At 44.9% G+C, this 23,809-nt stretch overlaps 1 protein-coding gene and 1 long non-coding RNA gene across 2 annotated transcripts in view; both read right to left on the reverse strand.

Annotated features, from left to right (window-relative positions):
* The window catches only part of LOC134356161 (uncharacterized), a 40,946-nt gene extending 39,727 nt beyond the window's left edge, over positions 1–1,219 (reverse strand). Inside the window, exon 1 of the long non-coding RNA XR_010020291.1 lies at positions 1,196–1,219. This is a non-coding gene — a long non-coding RNA (uncharacterized LOC134356161). The remainder of the gene's footprint in view (positions 1–1,195) is intronic.
* Positions 1,220–14,087: 12,868 nt separating this feature from the next.
* On the reverse strand, positions 14,088–23,205 carry c1h7orf25 (chromosome 1 C7orf25 homolog). The gene is made up of 2 exons (XM_063042417.1): positions 23,077–23,205; positions 14,088–15,592 (listed from the first exon to the last, which is right to left on the reverse strand). Exon 2 carries the CDS (start codon positions 15,583–15,585, stop codon positions 14,329–14,331), a length of 1,257 nt encoding a protein of 418 aa, XP_062898487.1. The 5' UTR covers positions 15,586–15,592; positions 23,077–23,205; the 3' UTR covers positions 14,088–14,328.
* Between the last annotated feature and the right edge of the window lie 604 nt (positions 23,206–23,809).

Consider the following 23,809-nt stretch of genomic DNA (forward strand, 5'->3'; position numbering starts at 1 on the left):
ACTCTGGCCCAGGAATGGATTACAAATTAAACCATGGAGCAAGCAGGCTGTGTGGCCAAGTTAATAAGAACTCTATGAGGTCCATGGTATTACCGATGAAGTTCAAAGTTGAAAGTAAATATATTATCGAAGTTTGTTTAAATTCTCCCACTCTCCTCCACACTAGGGGCCAGCTAACCCACACATCTTTGTTCAAAGTGAATTCATTACCGAAGTATCTATATGCTACCATATACTACCCCGGGATTCGTTTTCCTGCAGGAAAATAAGGAAAAATAATAGAATTTATGAAAAACTAGACATAAACAAAGCCTGACGAACAACCAATGTGCAAAAGAAAATTGTGCAAATACAAAATAAATGATTCTGAGAGCATGAGGTGCAGAGTCCTTGAAAGTGAGTCTGTAAGTTGCAGAATTAGTTCAGTGCTGAGGTGAGTGAAGTTATCCATGCTGCTTCAGCAGCCTGGTGGTTGAAGGATAGTAACTGTCCTAAATCTGGTGGTGTGGGACCTGAGGCTCCTGTACCACCTGCCCAACGGTAGCAACGTAGAGAAAGCATGGCCTGATGGCGGGGGATGGATGAGTGATGCTGCTTCCTTGTGGCAGCGCTCCAGGTGAATGTGCTCAATGGAACGCTGCCACAAGCAAGCTAATAAATTACAGACAGAAAGCATTATGGTAATGATATCCCGTAATCCCATAACTCAAGTTCAAATTCTCTTTGGCAGTTTGAGAATTTAATATATTTAATGGAATAAATTAATGAAAGTTGGTGACTGGAACCTTTCACGTTCACCAACATTCCTCACAGAAGGAAATCCACTCTTCTATCTATAGAAAGATTGGGGGCTTGTCAGAGACGCACATGAGTGTGAAAGAAATGGAAGACTCTGGACATTGTGTAGGCAGACGGGATTGGTTTAATCATTCGATTACTAATTTAATGGTATAGGCACAACATTGTGGGCCAAAGGGCCTGTTTCCTGTACTGGACTGTTCTAGTCTGGCTTCTTCTCTTCAGGCCTTCATGAATCTTCAAATAGACAGCAGTGTGGTTGACTCTAAACTGCTCAATTCAAATCACTTGGCAAACCCCATTCTAACCATGGACAGTTAGTAACACGGGATAAACGCTGGCCTCACTATTTGCCCATCCCTTGAACAAAAGTGAAAAGTCATCGAATGTTCCTTACTTGCGTCTTGCAGATAAGAAAAACATTTCGGCTGGTTGGGAGGTGAACCACGGCTAGACAAGATGCTGCCTCTTTCCTGCTCTTATGGACATAACGTGGATCTCGAGAAAGCAGATGAAGTAGTTCTGGGTAAATGTAGTATCCAGCACAAAGAGATTTGGTACCCTCCAACCTGTTGGCATGAATAGCGATTTCTCCTTCCAGAAAAAAAGCATTTCCTCCCCTCCCCTCTTCTTCTATTCCTCACTCTGGCATTCTTCCTCTTCTCTCCTGCCTATTATCTCCTCCCGGGTCCCTTCCTCCTTCCCTTTCTCCTATGGTCCACTCTACTCTGCTGTCAGATTCCTTTCTCTCTGGTCATCTATCATCTTCTAGCTACCCTCCTTTCCTTCCCCTCACTTTTTTATTCTGTTGTCTTCCCCCTTCCTTTCCAGTCCTGAAGAAGTCTCCTGGCCCAAAATGTCGACTGTTCAATCATTTCCATAGATGCTGAGTCTCCATAACACCATTAGATATAGCAGAAGAATTAGGACATTGTTCCCATCGAGTCTGCTCTACCATCTCATCATGGCTGATCCAACTTTCCTATCAGCTCCAGTCTCCTGCCTTCTCCCATATCCCATCATGCCCTGACCAATCAAGAGTCTATCAGTCTCTGCCTTAAATATACATAATGACTTGGTCTCCACAGCTGCTTCTGGCAATGAATTCCATAGAATCACCACTCTCTGGTTGAAGAAATTCCTCCTCATCTCTGTCCTTCTAAAAGGACACCCCTCTAATCTGAGGCTGTGTTCTCTGGTCTTAGACTCTCCCACCATAGGAAACATCCTCTCCATATCCATTCTATCAAGACCATTCACCATTTGATAGGTTTCAATGTCATCCCTCATTCTCCTGAATTCTAGTGAATACAGGCCCAGAGCCATCAAATGCTCTTCATATGACAAGCCATTCAATCCTGGAATCATTTTCATGAACCTCCTTTGAACCTTCTCCAATTTCAGCATTTCCTTACCAAGAGGCCCCAAACTGCTCACAGTAGAAACATAGAAAACCTACAGCACAATACAGACCCTTCGGACCACAAAGTTGTGCCGAACATGTCCCTACCTTAGAAATGACTAGGCTTACCATAGCCCTCTATTTTTCTAAGCTCCATGTACATATCCAAAAGTATCTTAAAAGATGCTATCGTATCCGCCTCCACCACCATTACCGGCAGCCCATTCCATGCACTCACCACTCTCTGAGTAAAAAACTTACCCCTGACATCTCTTCTGTACCTACTCACCAGCACCTTAAACCTGTGTCTTCTTGTGGCAAACATTTCAGCCCTGGGAAAAAACCTCTGACTATCCACACGATCAATGTCTCTCTTCATCTTATACACCTCTATCAGGTCACCTCTCATCCTCCATCACTCCAAGGAGAAAAGGCCAAGTTCATTCAACCTATTCTCATAAGGCATGCTCCCCAATCCAGGCAACATCCTTGTAAATCTCCTCTGCACCCTTTCTATAGTTTCCACATCCTTCCTGTAGTGAAGCAACCAGAACTGAGCACAGTACTCCAAGTGGGGTCTGACCAGGGTCCTATATAGCTGCAACATTACCTCTCGGCTCCTAAATTCAATCCACAATTGATGAAGGCCAGTACACCGTACGCCTTCTTAACCACAGAGTCAACCTGCGCAGCTGCTTTGAGCATCCTATGGACTCGGACCCCAAGATCCTTCTGATCCTCCACACCGTCAAGAGTCTTACCATTAATACCATATTCTGCCATCGTATTTGACCTACCAAAATGAACCACTTCACACGTATCTGGGTTGAACTCCATCTGCTACTTCTCAGCCCAGTTTTGCATCCTATCAATGTCCCGCTGTAACCTCTGACAGACCTCCACACTATCCACAGCACCTCCAACCTTTGTGTCATCAGCAAATTTACTAACCCATCCCTCCACTTCCTCATCCGGGTCATTTATAAAAATCACAAAGAGTAGGGGTCCCAGAACAGATCCCTGAGGCACACCACTGGTCACCGGCCTCCGTGCAGAAAATTACCCGTCTACAACCAATACTCCAAGTGAAGCTTCACAAGTGCTTTATAAAGTCTCATTATTACATCCTTGCTTTTATATTCTAGCGGTCTTGAAATGAATGCTAACATTGCATTTACCTTCCTCACCACAGACTCAACCTGCAAATTAACCCCCAGGGAATCCTGCACAAGGACTCCCAATTCCCTTTGCACCTCTTTCTCTCCATTTAGAAAATAGTCAACCGATTCATTTCTTCTACCAAAGTGCTTGTCCCAACACTTTTGCTTCATCTGCCATTTCTTTGCTCATTCTCCTAATCTGTCTTAAATCTTTCTGAGCCTCTCTACTTCCTTAAAACTACCTGCCCCTCCACCTATCTTCATATCATCTGCCAACCTTGCAACAAGGCCATTAATTTCACCACCCAAATCACTGACGTATAAAAAGAATCACTTTTAACACAGACCCCTATGGAACACCTCAAGTCACTGGCAGCCAGCCAGAAAAGGTGACTTATCTACCTTCAGACCTTTCAATTTCCTAAGAAACTTCTCTCTAATAATGGTAACTTCACACATTTCATGACCCCTGACACCTGGGACTTCCACCATACTGTTAGCGTCTTTCACAGTGATGACTGATGCAAACTCCTCTCTCATGCCTCTGTAATTCCCTTTACTCCACTGTAAATCTGATAAATCTGACTTCAGCTTCTCCCTCTCAAATTGCAGAGTGAATTCAATTATATTATGATCACTTTCCCCTCAGGCTTCTTCTACTTTAAGCTCTTCTCTAATCAATTCTGGTTCATTGCACAACACCCAATCCAGAATAGCTGATCCTCGTGTGGGCTCAACCACAGGCTGCTCTGAAAAGCTGTTTTGTGTGCACTCCAGAAACTCCCCCTCCTGGAATCCAGATCAACCTGATCTTCCCGATCTACCTGCATACTGTATTGAAATCCACCATGACTATTGTAACATTGCCCCTTTGGCATGCATTTTCTATCTCCCATTGTAATTTGCAGGCCACATCCTTATGACTGTTTGAGGGTCTGTACACAACTCCCGTCAGGGTCTTTTTACCCTTGCAGTTCCTTAGCTCTATCCACAAAGATTCCGGACCTATATCACCTCTTTCTATTAACTCGATACCTTTTTTCACCAACAGAGCAACACCACCTCCTCTGCCTTCCTGCCTTTCCATTCAATACAATGTGCTTCGTTGGGCATTAACCTCCCAGCTATAATCTTCTTTCAGCCATGATTCAGTGATGCCTGCAGCAACTGTGCTACAAGTTCATCTACCTTATTTCATATACTGCACGCATTAAAATATAACACCTTCTGTCCTGACAAAATCAACCATTTTTGATTTTGTCCACCTTTTACACGGCAACTCATCCAGTTAACTGAAATCCTTCCCTTTAACAGCCTCTCCTCACTATACATTGCCTCTGTTTGTAAACCAGCAACCTCATCTTTAGCACTAGCATCCACCTTTCCTACAATGCTTCTTGCATTAACAAATGCGGAGCTCAGGACAGTAGTCACACTGTAGTGTTCTCGTGCAGTGTGTTGAAACTCTGACTAAACACCAAGTTAAACCGGAGCCAATGAAGACAGAGTCGTAGTAAGGTTAACCATTTACTGTTCACTCTTCCACATTAACGTCGTATGGTGAAAACTGTTGATAAAAAAATACAAACATATACAGCGTCTGTTTCATTCTGGAGACCACACGCACTCTCATCTCTCAGTGAGTGTCTCCAGCCGCCCCGAGTAGCGGGTGAGGGGTCGCGTCAAACCGCCGTCGGGCTCGAGCCCACCCCGCGTTTGAAATTGAAAAGCCGGCACGCGCGCCGCCCCAACCGCCGCTTCCTTAACAGAAACCGCGTTAATATTTTTACTTCAAATACATTCTTATGGACTTACAGCGTTGCTTCTATAACGTTTCTTTGTGGGTAGGAACGGAGCTCTTCACATCATGCCGCCCGCATGGCGCCCACCTTCACACCTTCCCGAACCAAGACGCGGCGAAACTGGAGGTGACGTCATCACATGCCGCGATATACCATAGACAATGGATTTACCTTTGTTATACTGCAACTTAATTATAAACCTTTAACTAGAAAATAGTTACAAACAAATCATTTAAAACGTAGACCCAACAAAGTCAAATAAATGCCTTAAGGGCAACACACATACCACGCTCAATCTTTCGAGTCTTAACTTTGTCTGGTGTCTGAGCAACATAACACCATGAGACATAGAAGCAGAATTAGGCCTTTTGGCCCATCAAGTCTGCTTTACCATTCAATCATGGCTGATCCATTATTTCCCCTCCTCGGCCTTGCTCCGGTAACCTTCGATGCCATGTCCAATCAAGAAACTATCAACCCCTGCCTTAAATACACCCAACGACCTGGCCTCCACAGCTGCATGCGGCAACAAATTCCACAAATTCTATAGTTAGGGGGACAGACAGGCGATTCTGTGGATGCAGGAAAGAAACACGGGTGGTAGTTTGCCTCCCAGGTGCCAGGGTCCGGGATGCTGCTGATCACGTCCACAATATCTTGAAGTTGGAAGGTGAACAGCCAGAGGTCGTGGTACCAACGACATAGGTAGGAAAAGGATGTCCCGAAAGCAGACTACAGGGAGTTTGGAAAGAAGCTGAGAAGCAGGACCACATGGGTAGAAATCTCAGGATTACTGCCTGTGCCACCGCGACAGTGAGTACAGGAGTAGAGTGAGGTGGAGGGTAAATGCGTGGTTGAGAGATTGGAGCAGCGGGCAGGGGTTCAGATTTCTGGATCATTCAGACCCCTTTAGGGCAATACAATATGGATGGGTTGTATTTGAATCCAAGGGAGACCAATATCATGGCAGGGAGGTTTGCTAAGGCTATTGGGGAGAGTTTAAGCTAGAATTGCTGGGGAAACTGAACTGAAGAGACAGAGGAAGGGGCGGTTGGCTCACAAATAGAGAAAGCTTTTAGGCGGTGTGAGAGAGAGGATATGTAGGTGATAGAGAAGGGATGCGCTCAGACCGATGGTTTGAGATGTGTCTATTTTAATGCAAGGAGTATTATGAACAAAACGGACAAGCTTAGAGTGTGGATCAGTACTTGGAGCTATGATGTTGTGTACAGGAACCGTGGTGTACAAAAGCAGTTGAAAATCTGGTCAAGAAGAAAAACATAGAAACATAGCAAAACCTAGAACACAATACAGGCCCTTCGGCTCACAATGTTGTGCCAAACATGTACTCACTTTAGAAATTACCTTGGGTTACCCATAGCCCTCTAAAGAAAAGCTCACAAAAGGTTCAAAAAACTTGGTAATGATAGAGATCTAGAAAATTATAAGGCTAGCAGGAAGGAGTTTAAGATTGAAATTAGGAGAGCCAGAAGGGGCCATGAGAAGGCCTTGGTGAGCAGGATTAAGGAAAACCCCAAGGCATTCTACAAGTATGTGAAGAACAAGAGGATAAGATGTGAGAGAATAGGACCAATCAAGTGTGACAGTGGAAAAGGGTGTATGGAATCGGAGGAAATAGCAGAGGTACTTAATGAGTACGTTGCTTCAGTTTTCACTACGGAAAAGGACCTTGGTGATTGTAGGGATGACTTACAGCACTGCACTGAAAATCTTGAGCATATGGACATTAAGAAAGAGGGATGAGATATACCCCAGGCTACTGTAGGAGACGAGGGAGGATTTTGCTGAGCCTCTTGCAATGATTTTTGCATCATCAATGGGGACAGGAGAGGTACCAGAGGATTGGAGGGTTGCAGAAATTGTTCTCTTATTCAAGGAAGGGAGTAGATATAGCCCAGGAGATTATAGATCAGTGAGTCTTACTTCAGTGGTTGGTATGTTGATGGAGAAGATCCTGAGAGGCATCTCAGATTTTTGGATTTTCTGCTCATTTAGAAAATAGTCCACACATTTATTTCTACTACCAAAGTGCATAACCATGCATTTTCCAACCTTGTATTTCATTTGCCAATTTCTTGCCCATTCTACTAATCAAAGTCCTTCTGTAGCCTTCCCGTTTCCTCAATACTACCTGCCCCTCCACCAATCTTCATATCATCTGCAAACTTGGCAACAAAGCCATCTATTCCATCATCTAAATCATTGATGAACGTCATAAAAAGAAGTGGTCCCAATACCAACACCCTCAGAACACCACTAGTCACTGGCAGCCAACCAGAAAAGGATCCTTTTATTCCCACTCGCTGCCTCCTACTAACCAGCCAATGCTCTAACCATAGCAGTAACTTTTCTGTAATACCACGGGCTCTTAACTTGGTATGCAGCTTCATGTATGGCACCTTGTTAAAGGCCTTCCGAAAACCCAAATGTACAACATTCACTGCATCCTCTTTATCTATCCTACTTGTAATTTCCTCAAATAATTTCAGCAGGTTCGTCAGACAAGATTTTCTCTTAAGGAAATCTTGCTGACGTTGTTGTATCTTGCCCTGTGTCACCGAATACTCCATAACCTCATCCTGAACAATTGACTTCAACATCTTCCCAACTACCGAGGTTGGCTAACTGTCTATTATTTCCTTTCTGCTGTCTCCTTCCTTAAAACGTGGTGTGACATTTGCAATTTTCCAGTACTCTGGAACCATGCCAGAGTCCAATGATTCTTGATGACGCCATAATCTCTTCCACCTCTTTCAGAAGCCTGGAATGCAGTTGATCTGGACCAGGTGACTTACGTAACTTTAGGTCTTTCAGATTTTTGAGCACCTTCTCCCTTGTAGTAGTAACTCTTCCCTCACACCCTTCAACACCTGGCACACTGCTTGTGTCTTGCACAGTGAAAACTGATCCAAAATACTCATTTAGTTCATCTGCCGTCTCCTTGTCCCTGTTATTATTTCTCCGGCCTCATTTTCTAGCGGTCTCTATCATCTCTCGTTTATTTTTTATATATTTGAAAAAGCTTTTTCTATTCACCTTGATATTGTTTTCTAGCTTGCTTTCATATTTCATCTTTTGAATCATCCTAATGATTCTTTTAGTTGCTTTCTGTAGGTTTGAAAAGCTTCCCAGTCGTCTATCTTCCCTCCAAGTTTTGCTATATTTTATGCCCTCTCTTCTGCTTTTACATTAGTTTTAAATTCCCTTGTCAGCCATGGTTGTATTGTTTTGCTATTTAAGTATTTTTTATGGAATACATCTATCCTGCACCTTCCTTATTTTTTCCAGAAACTCAAGCCATTGCTGCTCTGCTGTCATCCCTGCCAGTTTCCTCCCAATTTGTTTGGCCAAGTCCTCTCTCATAAAACTGTAATTTCTTTTACTGCTATGTCAGACTTTATTTTCTCCCTATCAAATTTCAAGTTGAACTCAATCATATTGTGATCACTGCCTTCTAAGGGTTCCTTTACCTTAAGCACCCTAACTGCCTCCAGTTTACTACATAACACCTAATCCAGTATAGCTGATCCCCCTGTAGGCTCAATGACAAACAGCCATCTCCATAGGCATCAACCAATTCATTCTCTTGAGATCCATTACCAACCTGATTTTCCCAACGTACCAAAATCTCCCATGGCTATCATAACTTTGCCCTTTTGACATGCCTCTTCTATTTCCCATTGTAATTTGTAGTCCACATCCCAGCTACTGTCTGGAGGCCTATCGATAACTGCTATCAACATCCTTTTACCCTTGCTGTTTTACTCAACCTACAAGGGTTCAACATCTTCCGATCCTATGTCACATCTTTCTAATGATTTGATGCATTTTTTACCAGTAGAGCCACACCACCCCCTCTGCCTACCTTCCTATCCCTCCGATACAATGTGTAACCTTGGACATTCAGCTCCCAACTACAACCACCTTTCAGCCACGAATCAGTGATGGCCACATCGTACCTGACAATCTGTAAAAGTGCAACAAAATCACCCACCTTATTTGTTATACTCTGTGCATTGAGATATCAACTTCAAGTTGCTTTTATTGTCATTTCAGCCATAACTGCTGGTACAGTGCACAGTAAAAACGAAATAACGTTCCTTGCGGACCATGGTGCTACACAAAACAACACAAAACTACACTAGACTACTTGAAACAACACAAAACTACACTAGACTACCTGAAACAACACAAAACTACACTAGACTACCTGAAACAACACAAAACTACACTAGACTACGTGAAACAACACAAAACTACATTAGACTTCAGACCTACATGGGACTACATAAAGTGCACAAAACAGTGCAAGACAGTACAATAATTAATAAACAAGACAATAGGCACAGTAAAAGACAAATTACAATATAATAATAAATGATGTAAATGTAAATAATGTAAATAATGTTTTAGCAGGAATTGAGAAAGAAAGGAGCAAAAATTGCAAAGGAAGTGGAGTGGTGTTCAGTTGAGTGTGTGTGTGTAGATATAACACTTTGAGTACTGTATTTAAGAACATAGAACATAAGAAATAGGATCAGGAGTAGGCCACCCGGCCCATCCAGCCTGCCCCACCATTCATGGCTGATCTGTCCGTAAACTCAGCTCCATCTACCAGCCTTTTCCCCATAACCCTCGCTACCCTTTTTGATTCTGTATCCCTAATGCACTGATACTCAGCCTCCTGGCTGCAGTTTTGTCTTATCATCTGCCTGCCCTTCCTGACAGTTTGTCTGCACGCATCTTTTGTTTTTTTTAAACCATCTATCCTATCCTGAGTTTCGGGACGAAACGTCGACTGTGCTTTCTTCCATAGATACTGCCTGGCCTGCTGAGTTCCTCCAGCATTTTGTGTGTGTTGTGCGAGAATATTGGCCCTCCTTTGGGCTCAGGTGCAACCAAAGAGATCCCAATGACCCAAGAACCTGAAGCCCCGCTCCCTGTACCAGGTTCTCAGCCACACATTTATCTGCCAAATCATCCTGTTTCTACCCTCACTGGCATGTGGCACAGGTAGCAATCCAGAAGTTACTACCCTGGAGGTCCTGCTTCTCAGTTTTCTGCCTAGGTCTCTAAATTCTTTTTTCAGGACCTCATTGCTTTTCCTTCCTATCGCATTGGGACCAATATGTACCAAGACTGCTCTGCCTCTCCAAAATGCTGTGGACGCAATCCGAGATGTCCCCGACTCTGGCACCTGCGAGGCAATTTACCATCTGGGGTTGCTTTCACATTCACAGAATCTCCTGTCTACCTCCACAACCTCTCCACCAACTGTTGTGGCACTCTGGTTCCCATCCTCCTGAAACACTAGTTTAAACCCTACATGCAGCATTAACAAGTCTTCCCACTAGGATATTAGTCTCCCTCCAGTTCAGTGCAAACCATTCCTTCCATACAAGGCCCACCTTCCTGCAAGAGAGTCCGATAGTATCCACAGTGGTATACCTGTTGTTGAGGGAGATGGCCACAGGGGTACGCTGCACTGGCTCCTTAACCCCTTTCCCCATCCTGACTCTCACCCAGTTTCCTGTATCCTGCTCCTTGGGTGTAACCACCTCTCTAAATGTCTTGTCACCCCTTCAGCCTCCCAAATGATCCAGAGTTCATCCAGTTCCAGCTTCAACTCCTTAACACGGATTGTTAGAAGTGCATCTGGGTACACTTCTCGCAGGTGTAGTTGTCAGGGGTACAGGAGGTATCCCTGCCTTCCCACATCCTGCAAGAAGATCATTCAACTTTCCTGCCTTGCATCTCTACTGATTTATTTTTCCCCCTAGTCCTGCTGAAGGGTCTCAGCCCGAAACGTCAACTGTTTACTTTTTTCCATAGCTGCTGCCTAGCCTGCTGAGCTCCTCCAGCATTTTGTGTGTGTTGCTTGGTTCTCCAGCATCTGCAGATTTTCTCTTGTTTGTGATCTGTACTCTCCTAGCTGAGCAGATATAAAGAAGGGAAGGAAAATAAACTTAACCTCGAGCTTTTCTTTTCTTTTGCTTTCTCTGACTGAAGCTTCTCCTCGTTGAAGCCTTGAAGAACTAAAGCCTCAAGATGTCCACTCTGACTCTGTCACTCAATCAGTGGCCACTACGCTTGCCCCTGACTTTCTTTAATTTGCTTTTGCTAATCAATCCCAAATGCTTATTGGTTTCTGGTTACTGTTTTTCATAAATTGCCGCAAAACTCTGCTTTTAAAATCTTGATTGTCATCCTGATTAAGATTGCTCCCTAACGCACTCCCTGCCGTGGATTGTCCAACTCAGAGAAAACTGGTGTGAAGCTGTTTTTAAATCTTGAACATGAACGTCACTGAAAGTTAGCTCTTTTTACGCACATGCAACATCTTACCCAACTTCAATATAAAAAGCCTGCTTGCATTTACCCAGTCTATACCCCTCTTAGTTTTGTATTGATATATCAAATCTCCCCTTTCTCCTACAGTCCACTTCAGGGAATGAAGTCCTAATCCATTCAGCCTTTCCCTATGACTCAGGTTCCTGTAAATATTCTGTGTATTCTTTTAATCTAATTGATACCTTTTCCTGCAGATTTCACGCTGCACACAATCTGGTCAGGCAACAACTAAACTGATATGCTCAATATTGATAAGTAACAGCCAGTGCTGTATTCACTTTTTACAGTTACACATCAGCTGATGGTCTGTGTTCAATGTTTTTGTTCACTACACTTTAGCAAAAAAATGTTTCTCATCTTGCCTTTTTTTGAATCAGATGCAGCCTGCACTGTGATGACTCATCCTTTACCATTGAAAATAATGCATTCAGTTCAAATCCTTTGTGATTTTCAACATCACCATTAGTCCCTTGTAATTTTTCTGAATGGAATCATTTCTACACTGTAGAGGGGAAGTTTACTAGATCAATCTAACCCTTCCCTCCCTCAAAGCCCTTCATTTTTCTTTCATCTGTATGCTTATCTAAAAATTTCTTAAATGTCTGAATTAAAAAAAAGATTTATTGATATATAGCACAGAATAAGCCCTTCCGGTTCTTTGAGCCACTCCACTCAGCAACCCGACTTAATCCGAGCCTAATCATGGGACTGTGAGAGGAAACCAGAGCATCCGGAGGAAATGCATGCAGTCAGGGGAGAACGTACAAACTCCTTGCAGGCAGCATTGGCATATATCTGCCTCTTCCACCACTCCTGGTAGGGCATTCCATGCACTCACCACTCTCTGTGTAAAAAACATAACATACCTCTGTCAACCATCTTAAAATTAAGACCCCTCGTATTAGCCATTTCTGTCCGAAGAGAAAGTCTCTGGCAGTCCACTAGACCTATGCATCTTGTACAACTCATCGTCCTTTGCTCGACAGAGAAACACCCTAGCTCGCTCAACCTAATGAGGGTTACATCCCATACCACAAGGGTCAGCCATTGGGTTCCTGAACCAGCATGCATAATTTCACTCACCCCAACACTGAACTGATTCCACAACCTAGACTCACTTTCAAGGACTCTACAGCTCACGTTGTCAGTATAAATTATTTATTATTAGTTTCTCTTTCTGTACTTGCACAATCTCTCATCTTTTGCACACTGGTTGTTTGTCCATCTTTGTGTGGTATTTTATACTGATTCTATTGTATTTTTTTGTAGCTACTGTGAATGCCTGCAAGAAAACGAATCTCAGAATAATAAATGGTAACATATACGTACTTCGATTATAAATTTATTTTGAACTTTGTACGAGGGAAGAGTTATATTGAAGTTAGGTTAAAAAGTTGGCGCATCATGGGCCAAAGGGTCTGTACTGTGCTGTTGGGTGGGTTCTACATTCTATAATCACACAGCCGAGGGCCGCACGTGACAGAAAACACGTTGTAATAGTAATGGCTAATGAGGGTAGGGGAATGGAACTGATGAAGCTGCTTCCTGGGACTCATCATAGAAGTGATGAGCTGCGTGGTACCCTTCTGGGGAGAGTACGAGACTGGGTAACCTGCAGCAAAAGACTCATTCAGGACCGTTCCCAAATCATTTCTAACAACTACAAAAAACAAAGTTTGCAGTGGAAAGGAGTACTTTTCCCCTTGCCTTGCCTTGTAGGTGCACAACAAGATGATGTGGGGTGCCACAGTAGCACAGCAGTCAGTACCACGCTATGGGGCTGGAGTTCGAACTTCAATCTCAGCACCTCTGTAGGGAGTCTCTGTATGTCCTCCCTGTGGAATGTGTGAGTTTTCTTTGGGTTTTCTGGTTTCCTCCCACAGTCCAAAGACGTCTGGGGTAGGTTAATAGGTCAGAGACTCATAGTCATAGTCAAGAGATTCTGCAGATGCTGGAAATCCAGAGTAACATGCACAAAATACTAGAGAAACTCAGCAGGTCAGGCAGCATCCACGGAAGGATCTCAGGCTGAAACGTTAACTCTATTCCTTTCCATAGTGCTGCCTGACCAGCTGAGTTCCTCCAGCATTTTGTGTGTGTTAATGCCACCTTAAACCCAATAAGTGTTGGATTTTCAGTTATGGAAAGTGACTCAAGAAATTCTGTTCCCATCAGAATTTTAGAAATTGTAAAATTATGCTAAACATTCTCTAAGCAACACTCACACACAATACTGGAGGAACTCAGCATGCCAGGCATCATCTACGGAAAAGAGTATAGTCGACGTTTTGGGCCGAGACCCTCTGCAGGTCTGAATTAATCTGGTTAAGCATCACCCAAGCATCTTTTGAGATAGCTTACTATATATTTTTTAAAGATGTCTTTTGTATAGTTATTTGCTTTTCATCTGCCCACAGACATATTTGTAGGCTTCAGCAACATAGTAGATGCATTAATTGGACTCAAAAAGATCTACATTATTTTTTCAATAATAACTAAGTGCTGCAATGGAAACAAACACACCAATGGCTATATGAAAAGTCACAAACAGCCTACAGAGAATATGCATTTATTGTTGATTGTTTTTTGTTTTGTATTTTAAAAATCTGATGGGTACTTTTGCAGAGAGGTGCAAAACTGACAACAGGCACTTCTTATACAGCCTGCAAGATTTGCATCAATGAAAAGGAAAACAAGGATGAGGCATATGTTTTGTATCAAGTCCCACCATTAAAATAACCCCACATTAACATTACAAATATTTGATTAGGAGAGATTGTTTTATATGATAAAGTCATCGTCCATTCCCGTGGAGAGTATGTAAAGAAGTGGCTGTTGACTCCTTGCTCTCGGTCAAAGCTCTAGGCTGGTGGATAAATACGCTGAATTTCACGCCTTGATTGTCTGCAGCTCGCACAAACCCACTGTTTGCTGTCATTGTGATTGCCTTTAAGGCATCTCCAGTACCAAAAATGGTAATAGAGCGACTGTTAATTTTTGCACTGGCTTCCAGTCGGGAGGCCCGTTCAGAAGGCTGGTCTGGCACCACCGTGATTCCCTGCAGCAGCTTCTGTGCCCGTGCTTTCTCTCCAGGGCCACCTAACGTCTCCAAAATTGCCTGGAAATCTCTCACTGCCGACTCGCAAGCAAATAGTTCTTTGTCCTTCATGAAGGCTTGTAGTTTAGGCAGGACACTCTCCGCCCTTTCCTGAGTAGCTTGTTCAGTCAGTACTTTCTCCTTAAAGATGAAGTGACATCCACCGTGACTTACCGCTGAAACAAAGGTGATCAAGGTGGTTATATCTAAATTGGCACGGTTGCAGGAATCCACTTTAACCTCAGTGGGAAAAGCAACACTGGCAACAACTGTAGACCGGTCTACTTTTGTCACTTGCAAAGGCTCCTCGAGATCTTCTTCAGAATCACTCGATTTATCACCTTCCTCCATAAAGTCGATCATTGAATTCACAGCAACGATATCTCCTCGCACAGATAGCCCCATCTCTTTTAGTTTTTCTGCCATAGGGCTAGAAATGCCATTGTAAAATGCAAACACAACATGTGGATTGCTATACTGCACCAGCTGTTGTCTGCTGGCTTCCAAATAATCTTCTGCTTGCTCAACAATACTTTTGTCACCGTATTGGCCCCTCCCCACCCAGATACTGTGCAGCGCCTCAGCTTTCCGCCCGATAGCTTTGACCCACGTCAGTCCACCGTTTGCAACGACGTCCACCATCACGGACTGCTTCCCGCCAGAGTGCTCCTGATAGTTAAATACGCGCAGAAGGCTAACAACATCCTCTAGGCTTTCAGCCGACTCAATGACTGCCTTTAAGTGGGTGAGGTTCGTGCTCTGTAGGTGTGACTCCTTCACTGAAACTTTGCCCATTTCGACTTTCCGCAGAAACTTCAGTTCGGCCTTCAGCTTGCTGCAAAGCTTGGGCCCCCCTTGCACCCCGCCGGCCCGGGAACGGGACAGGGCCTCTGCCCGTTCCAGCAGCTCACGAGCTTCAGTGATCCTCTCCGAGAGAACCTTCTGCAGTGACATTGCATCCCTGGAAAACAAAACGTTTCGGTTCAGCCACAAGAGCACAAATAGGCCATTGGGACTATGAAATCCCTGCCATTTCATTGGCTGATTTATCATTCCTCTCAAGCTCAAGTTCCTGCCTTCTCCCCATAACCTTTGATGCCCCAACTAATCAAGAACCTATCCTCCACTTTAAATGTACCCAGTGACTTGGCCTCCACAGCCATCTGTGGCAATAAATTCCAGATTCACCACCCCCTGGCTTAAGAAATTCATTTCAGTTCAAAAGAGATGTCCCTCTATTCAGAGGCTGTGCCCTCTGAACCTACACTTCCCCACTACAGAAAACATCCACTCCAATATTCAAGCAACACACACAAAAAACGCTGGTGAACGCAGCAGGCCAGGCAGCATCTATAGGAAGAGGTACAGTCGACGTTTCGGGCCGAGACCCTTCGTCAGTCCTGACTGTACCTCTTTCTATAGATGCTGCCTGGCCTGCTGCATTCACCAGCATTTTTTGTGTGTGTTGCTTGAATTTCCAGCATCTGCAAATTTCCTCATGTTTGCACTCCAATATTCAACAGGCATCAATGAGATCCATCCTCATTCTTCTAAACTCCAGTGAGTACAGGCCCAAAGCCATCAAACGCTCCTTTTATTTTAGTATATTGTTACTGTACAAGTGAAAAGCCTCACGGCATTCTAATGGGCAACAGCTAAAAACACATTAGCAATTGAATTAAGGACAGGGTACATTAAACCCCTTACAGATCAGCAGTCAGTGCCAATAATGATAGTCCTAGAGCAGTACAGCACAGAACCAGGTCCATCTAGTCCATGCCAAACTATTATTCTTCCATATCCCAATGACCTGCACCCAGACAGTAGCCCTCTGCACTCCTCCCATCCATGTACCTATCCAAATTTCCCTTAAATGTTGGAATGGAGCTTGTATCCAGCACTTCAGCTAGCAGTTTCTTCCACACTCACCACCCTCTAGCTGAAGATGATCCCCCTCATGTTCCCCTTATACATTACAATTTTCACCCTTAATCCGTGACCTTTAGCTTTAGACTCGCCCAACCTCAAGTGACATCAGTGAAAGAATCCGATATCATTCCAGATATTGGACTGACACTTCAGTGCAGTACTTAGGGAGTGCACCATGAGGTTAAACACGAAAAATACTGCAGAAAATCCCATACCACAGTTCAAAAATGTGGGCGCTAGCCAATGTTTATCACTCAACAAACATATCTCCACTACTAAGGTAATTATACCTCTGAAGTTCTTCATTCACGTTAAATTAGTGATGAAACAGGACATCGGAGGGAGACTATAAATTTGGCTGAGTGGTGTCATAACAATAGCCTCTCACTCAATGTCAACAAAACCAAGAAGCTGATTATTGACTTCAGGAAAATGAAACAAAAATGGCTCTTGAAAATAATTCGAAGATTCATTGGCTTGTCATATGAAGAGCATCTGATGACTCTGGGCCTTTATTCAATAGAATTCAGAAGAAGGAGGGGTGACCCTTACTGAAACCTATTGAATGGTGAAAAGCCTTGATAGAGTGGATGTGGAGAGGATATTTCCTATGGTGGGAGAGTCTAAGACCAGAGGACACAGCCTCAGAATAGAGGGGTGTCCTTTTAGAACATAAGAACATAAGAAATAGAAGGAGTCGGCCATCCAGCCCATCGAGCCTACCCCGCAATTCAATTAGATCATGGCTGATCTGTCCGTAAACTCAGCTCCATCTTTTCTCCATAACCCTTAATTCCCCTACAATGTAAAAACTTATCTAACTGTATCTTAAATACATTTAGTGAAGAAGCCTCAACTGCTTCCCTGGGCAGAGAATTCCACAGATTGACCACTCTCTGGGAAAAACTGTTTCTCATCTCCGTCCTAAATCTTCTCCTCTGAATCTTGAGGCAATGTCCCCTAGTTCTAGTCTCCCCAGTGGAAACAACTTTCCTACTTCTATCTTATCTATCCCTTTCAAAATTTTGTATGTTTCTATAAGATCCCCTCTTATTCTTCTAAACTCCAGAGAGTATAGTCCCAGGCGACTCAGTCTCCCCTCATAGGTCAACCCCTTCGTCCCCGGAATCATCCTGGTGAACCTCCCCTGCACTGCCTCCAAAGCCAGTATATTCTTCCTCAAGTATGGAGACCAGAACTGCACACAGTACTCCAGGTGCGGCCTCACCAGTACCCTGTATAGTTGCAGCATGACCTCCCTGCTCTTCAATTCAATCCCTCTGGCAATGAAGGCCAACATTCCGTTTGTCTTCTTAATAACCTGTTGCACCTGCAAGCCAACTTTTTGCGATTCATGCACTAGCACTCCCAAGTCCCTCTGCACAACAGCATGCTGCAATCTTTCACCATTTAAATAATAATCTGCTGTTCTATTATTCCTTCCAAAGTGGATGATCTCGCATTTACCAACGTTGTATTCCATCTGCCAGACCTTGGCCCACTCACTTAACCTATCTATATCCCACCGCAGACTCTCCACATCCTCTGTACAATTTGCTTTTCCACTCAGTTTAGTGTCATCAGCAAATTTTGCTACGCTACACTCAGTCCCCTCTTCCAAATCATCACTGTAAATGGTAAACAGCTCTGACCCCTGCAGCACCCCACTCACCACTGACTGCCAACCGGAGAAACACCCATTTATACCAACTCTCTGTCTTCTATTGGTTAACCAATCCACTATCCATGCCAATACACTTCCTTCAACTCCATGCATCCATATCTTGTTTATAAGAATGGAGATGAGGAATTTCTTTAGCCAGATTGCGGTGAATCTGTGGAATTCTTTGCCACAGGCAGTTGTGGAGGCCAAGTCTTAATGGTTCACTTAAAGCAGAGGTTGATAGATTCTTGCCTGATCAGAGCATGAAGGGATATGGGGAGAAGGTAAGAAATTGGGGCTGAGAGAAAAATGAATCCGCCATGATGAAATGGCAGAGCAGACCTGATGGGTCAAATGGCCTAATCCTGCATTTATATCTTATGGTCTAACCCAGACGTCCACAAGCCAGTCCTCATCAAAGGATCAGAGGGAGAGTGGGTTAGCTAATTTAAATTCCTAACTGTTATTATTTCGGAGGACCTGTTCCAAGTGCAATTTACAAAGGAAGTACGGGAGAAGCTCTATTTCCTTAGGAGATTGCAGAGCTTCGACATAACTTGTAAAACTTCTATAGATGTGTAGTGGAGAGTATATTGACTGGCTGTATCACAGCCTGGAATGGAAATACCAATGCTCTTGAATGGAAAATCTTACAGAGTAGTGATCAGAGCCCAGTCCATCACGGGTAAATCCCTCCCCACCACTGAGCACATCTATATGAAACAATGCCTTAGGAAAGCCAACATCGATCATGAGTGACCCTCACCAGCCAGACCATGCTCTCTTCTCCCAAATGGCGGTAAGGAAGAAGGTACAAGAGCCTCAGGACTCATACCACCAGGTTCAGGAACAGTTATTACCCCTCAACATAGAACATAGAAATCTACAGCACATTACAGGCCCTTCAGCCCATAATGTTGTGCCGACTATGTAACCTACTCCAGAGACTGCGTAGAATTTCCCCACTGCATAGCCCTCTATTTTTCTAAGCTCCATGTACCTATCTAAGAGTCTCTTAAAAGACTCTATTGTATCCACCTCTACCACCATAGCCGGCAGTGCATTCCATACAACACGCACAACATGCTGGAGGAACTCAGCAGGTCGGGCAGCATCCGTGGAAACGAACAGTCAATGTTTCAGGCTGAGACCCTTCATCAGGACTGAAGAGGGAGTGGGTAGGGGCCCTATAAAGAAGGTGGTTTTTCACCAGGCACCTACCAGCCTTCTCCTTCCCACCCTCCCCCCACCTTCTTCATAGGGCCCCTACCCCCTCCCTCTTCAGTCCTGACGAAGGGTTCCGGCTCGAAACATTGACTGTTTGTTTCCACGGATGCTGCCCGACCTGCTGAGTTCCTCCAGTGTGTTGTGCATGTTGCTTTGACCCCAGGATCTGCAGATTATTTTGTGTTTACGAGTGCATTCCATGCACGCACCACTCTCTGTGTGAAAAATTTACTCCGACATCCCCCGTGTACCTACTCCTTAAAACTATGCCCCCTCATGTTAGCCTTTTCAGCTCTGTGAAAAAGCCTCTGGGTATCCACACGATCAATGTCCCTCATCACCTTATAACCCTCCATTAGGTCACCTCTCATCCTCCGTCGCTCCACAAAGAAAAGGCCAAGTTCACTCGACCCACTCTCATAAGGCATGCTCCCTAATCCAGGCAACATCCTTGTAAATCTCTGCACTGCCTCTATAGTATCCACATCTTTCCTTTAGTGAGGTGACTAGAACTGAGCACAGGACTCCAAGTGGGGTCTGCCCAGGGTCTTATATAGCTGTAACATTACCTCACAGCTCTTGAGCTCAATCCCACGGATGAAGAAGGCCAACATATCATACAACTTCTCAAAGACATTGTTAATCTGCGCAGCAGCTTTAAGTCTCCTGTGGTCACAGACCCCAAGATCTCACTGATCCTCCACACTGTCAAGAGTCTTACCATTAATATTATATTCTGTCTTCAAATTTGACCTACCAAAATGAACCATTTTACAATTATCTGTATTGAATTCCATCTGCCATTTCTCATCCCAGTTATGCATCCTATCAATGTTCCGTTGTAACCTCTGACAACCCTCCAGACTATCCACAACACCCCCAACCTTCGTGTTATCAGCAAACCTACTAACCCACCCTTCTACTTCCTCATCCAGGTCATTTACAAAAATCACAAAAAGGAGGGGTCCCAGAACAGGACCCCACGGAACACCATTGGTCACTGTCCTGCGTGCAGAATATGAACCATCTCCAACCACCTTTGCCTTCTGTGGGCAAGCCAATTCTGGATCTACAAAGCAAGGTCTGCATGGATCCCATGCCTCATTACTTTCTGAAGGAGCCTTGCATGGGGAACCTTATCAAATGCCTTACTGAAATCCATATACACTACACCCACTGCTCTACCTTCATCAAAGTGCTTTGTTATATCCTCAAAGAATTCAATCAGTTTCATAAGGCCTGACGGGCCCTAGACAAAGCCATGCTGACTATAATTTCCTGTGTTATCGCTACTCCCTTTCTTGAACAAGGGAACGTCTCAACCCAAGCAAAGCTGCAGGACCGGATGGTATCAGTACCAGGGTGCTCAAAGCCTGTGCCCCTCAGCTATGTGGAGTATTTCGCCATGTATTCAACATGAGCCTGAGGCTCCGGAGGGTTCCTGTACTGTGGAAGATGTCCTGCCTCGTCCCTGTGCTGAAGACGCCGCGCCCCAGCGGCCTCAATGACTACAGACCGGTGGCATTGACCTCCCACATCATGAAGACCCTGGAGAGACTTGTTCTGGAGCTGCTCCGGCCTATGGTCAGGCCACACTTAGATCCCCTCCAGTTCGCCTACCAGCCCCGACTAGGAATTGAGGATGCCATCGTCTACCTGCTGAACCATGTCTACGCCCACCTGGACAAGCCAGCGAGCACTGTGAGGGTCATGTTTTTTGACTTTTCCAGTGCGTTCAACACCGTCCACCCTGCTCTGCCGGGGGAGAAGCTGACAGCAATGCAGGTGGATGCTTCCCTGGTATCATGGATTCTTGATTACCTGACTGGCAGACCACAGTACCTGTGCTTGCAACACTGTGTGTCCGACAGAGTGATCAGCAGCACTGGGGCTCCACAGGGGACTGTCTTGTCTCCCTTTCTCTTCACCATTTACACCTCGGACTTCAACTACTGCACAGAGTCTTGTCATCTTCAGAAGTTTTCGGATGACTCTGCCACATGGTGTGAGCAGAATTATCTGCAGCTTTATGTGAAAAAGACTAAGGAGCTGGTGGTAGACCTGAGGAGAGCTAAGGTACCGGTGACCTCTGTTTCCATCCGGGGGGGGTCAGTGTGGACATGGTGGAGGATTACAAATACCTGGGGATACGTATTGACAATAAATTGGACTGGTCAAAGAGCACTGAGGCTGTCTACAAGAAGGGTCAGAGCTGTCTCTATTTCCTGAGGCGACTGCCCTTTAACATCTGCCAGACGATGCTGAGGATGTTCTATGAGTCTGTGGTGGCCAGTGCTATCATGTTTGCTGTTGTGTGCTGGGACAGCAGGCTGAGGGTAGCAGACACCAACAGAATCAACAAACTCATTCGTAAGGCCAGTGATGTTGTGGGGATGGAACTGGACTCTCTCACGGTGGTGTCTGAAAAGAGGATGCTGTCTAAGTTGCATGCCATTTTGGTCAATGTCTCCCATCCACTACATAAGGTACTGGGTGGGCACAGGAGTACATTCAGCCAGAGACTCATTCCACCGAGATGCAGCACAGAGCGTCATAGGAAGTCATTCCTGCCTGTGGCCATCAAACTTTACAACTCCTCCCTTGGAGGGTCAGACACCCTGAGCCAATAGGCTGGTCCTGGACTTAATTCATAAATTACTGGCATAATTTACATATTACTATTTAACTATTTATGGTTCTACTACTATTTATTATTCATGGTGCAACTGTAACGAAAACCAATTTCCCCCGGGATCAATAAAGTATGACCATGACTATGAACATCCCTTTGTCAATAATGTCACTGCAAAGATTATGTCACCAGAAAACTTTCACATTCTTTCTGAGATCCTCTGATTGATCTCTACTTAATACCTTGTAACTTTTAAAACGTAGTCAAAACATTCAGTTTTCCCTGCAATCCACATCTTCCGTCTGTCCCCGAAATCCCAGTTGGGCCTTATTCCAAGCAGTAAGGCTGATCAACACCTCTACCCACTAACCCACCACTACTTTATTATTTCTCGTCAGTCACTGTCCAGACACACCTGTACCTGGTGTCACTTTATTGAGTTACAATCAATATATATAAACTATCTTATATTCACTGTGTTTTCAATATTATCGCTGTTTTCTTTTTCTTCTTATTGCTTTGTTTGTTCTGCAATGTATCCGGAATAACAATTATTTTGTTGTCATTTACACTCGTGCACTGGAAATGACATTAAATAATCTTGAATCTCGAATCCTGCTCTCCCTCCTCCCGGCCCATTGTTCCAGGTCCCCATCCATCCTCCCAGCAGACCACTGCTTCTCATTCCTACTGATTCTGCCCCCACACTCCCCACTGGCTCCGGGACCCCATCGCTCTCACAGAGCCCTCCCTCTGGCCCGTTAATGGGAGGCCATTTCAGTCCCCCAGCTGTCAAACCACAGTCCCCCCATCAATCAGTCTTCAGGGTCCCCATAACCCCAGTCCCCTCCCCAATCCCTCAGCTACCTCTGGAGACACACACCAGGCCATCCCTGCCGGTGGACGGACCCCGGCTCCTGCCTCTCTGCCACCACATCCAGTTCCCAGCACCCGGCCCCTCTTCCTCCGCTCCATCCTCGACCCTCGGGGTTACCTGTGCACGCCCAAGCTGGGCGGACGGCGCTCGGTGCGGCCTCGGGAACGGGCTCAGCGCTTCGCCACGTCCCACCCGTCAGCGGCCGCCATGTTGGTGAGGGCGGCAAGCATGCGCAGTGGCTGGATGCCGGGACAGCGGTGGTGGGGGGGGGGGTTGAAGGCTCAGGCTCAGTGCTTTGGGCAGCGATGGCGGTGAGGGGGAGCGGATAAGGGGTGATAGGCAGAGGGCAAAGAGTGGGAGTGCGCAGTTCTGGTCGTCTTATTACAAGAAGGATGTAGAAGCTGTAGTGAAGGTGCAGAGGATGATACCTGGATTAGAGAGCATGTTTTATCAGGGTGAGTTGAGGGAGCTAGGGCTTTCCTCTTTGGAGCAAAGGAGAATGACAGGTGACTTGATCGAGTGGACAGTCAGAGGCTTAACAGGGAGTCAAAAATATTTCATAGAACATAGAATAGTACAGCACATTATGGGCCCTTCGGCCCACAATGTTGTACCGACCCTCAAACCCTGCCTCCCATATAAGCAACACATCAAAGTTGCTGGTGAACGCAGCAGGCCAGGCAGCATCTCTAGGAAGAGGTACAGTCGACGTTTCAGGCCGAGACCCTTCGTCAGGACTAACTGAAGGAAGAGTGAGTAAGGGATATAAGCCCCCACCTTAAATTCCTCCATACACCTGTCTAGTAGTCTCTTAAACTTCACTAGTGTATCTGCCTCCACCACTGACCCA

The sequence above is a fragment of the Mobula hypostoma genome, chromosome 1, assembly GCF_963921235.1.
Source record: "Mobula hypostoma chromosome 1, sMobHyp1.1, whole genome shotgun sequence".
Lineage (NCBI taxonomy): Eukaryota > Metazoa > Chordata > Chondrichthyes > Myliobatiformes > Myliobatidae > Mobula > Mobula hypostoma.

What these genes read in the sequence shown, in the direction of transcription:
- c1h7orf25 (XM_063042417.1), bottom strand. Translation starts at nt 15,585, where the DNA reads ATGTCACTGCAGAAGGTTCTCTCGGAGAGGATCACTGAAGCTCGTGAG.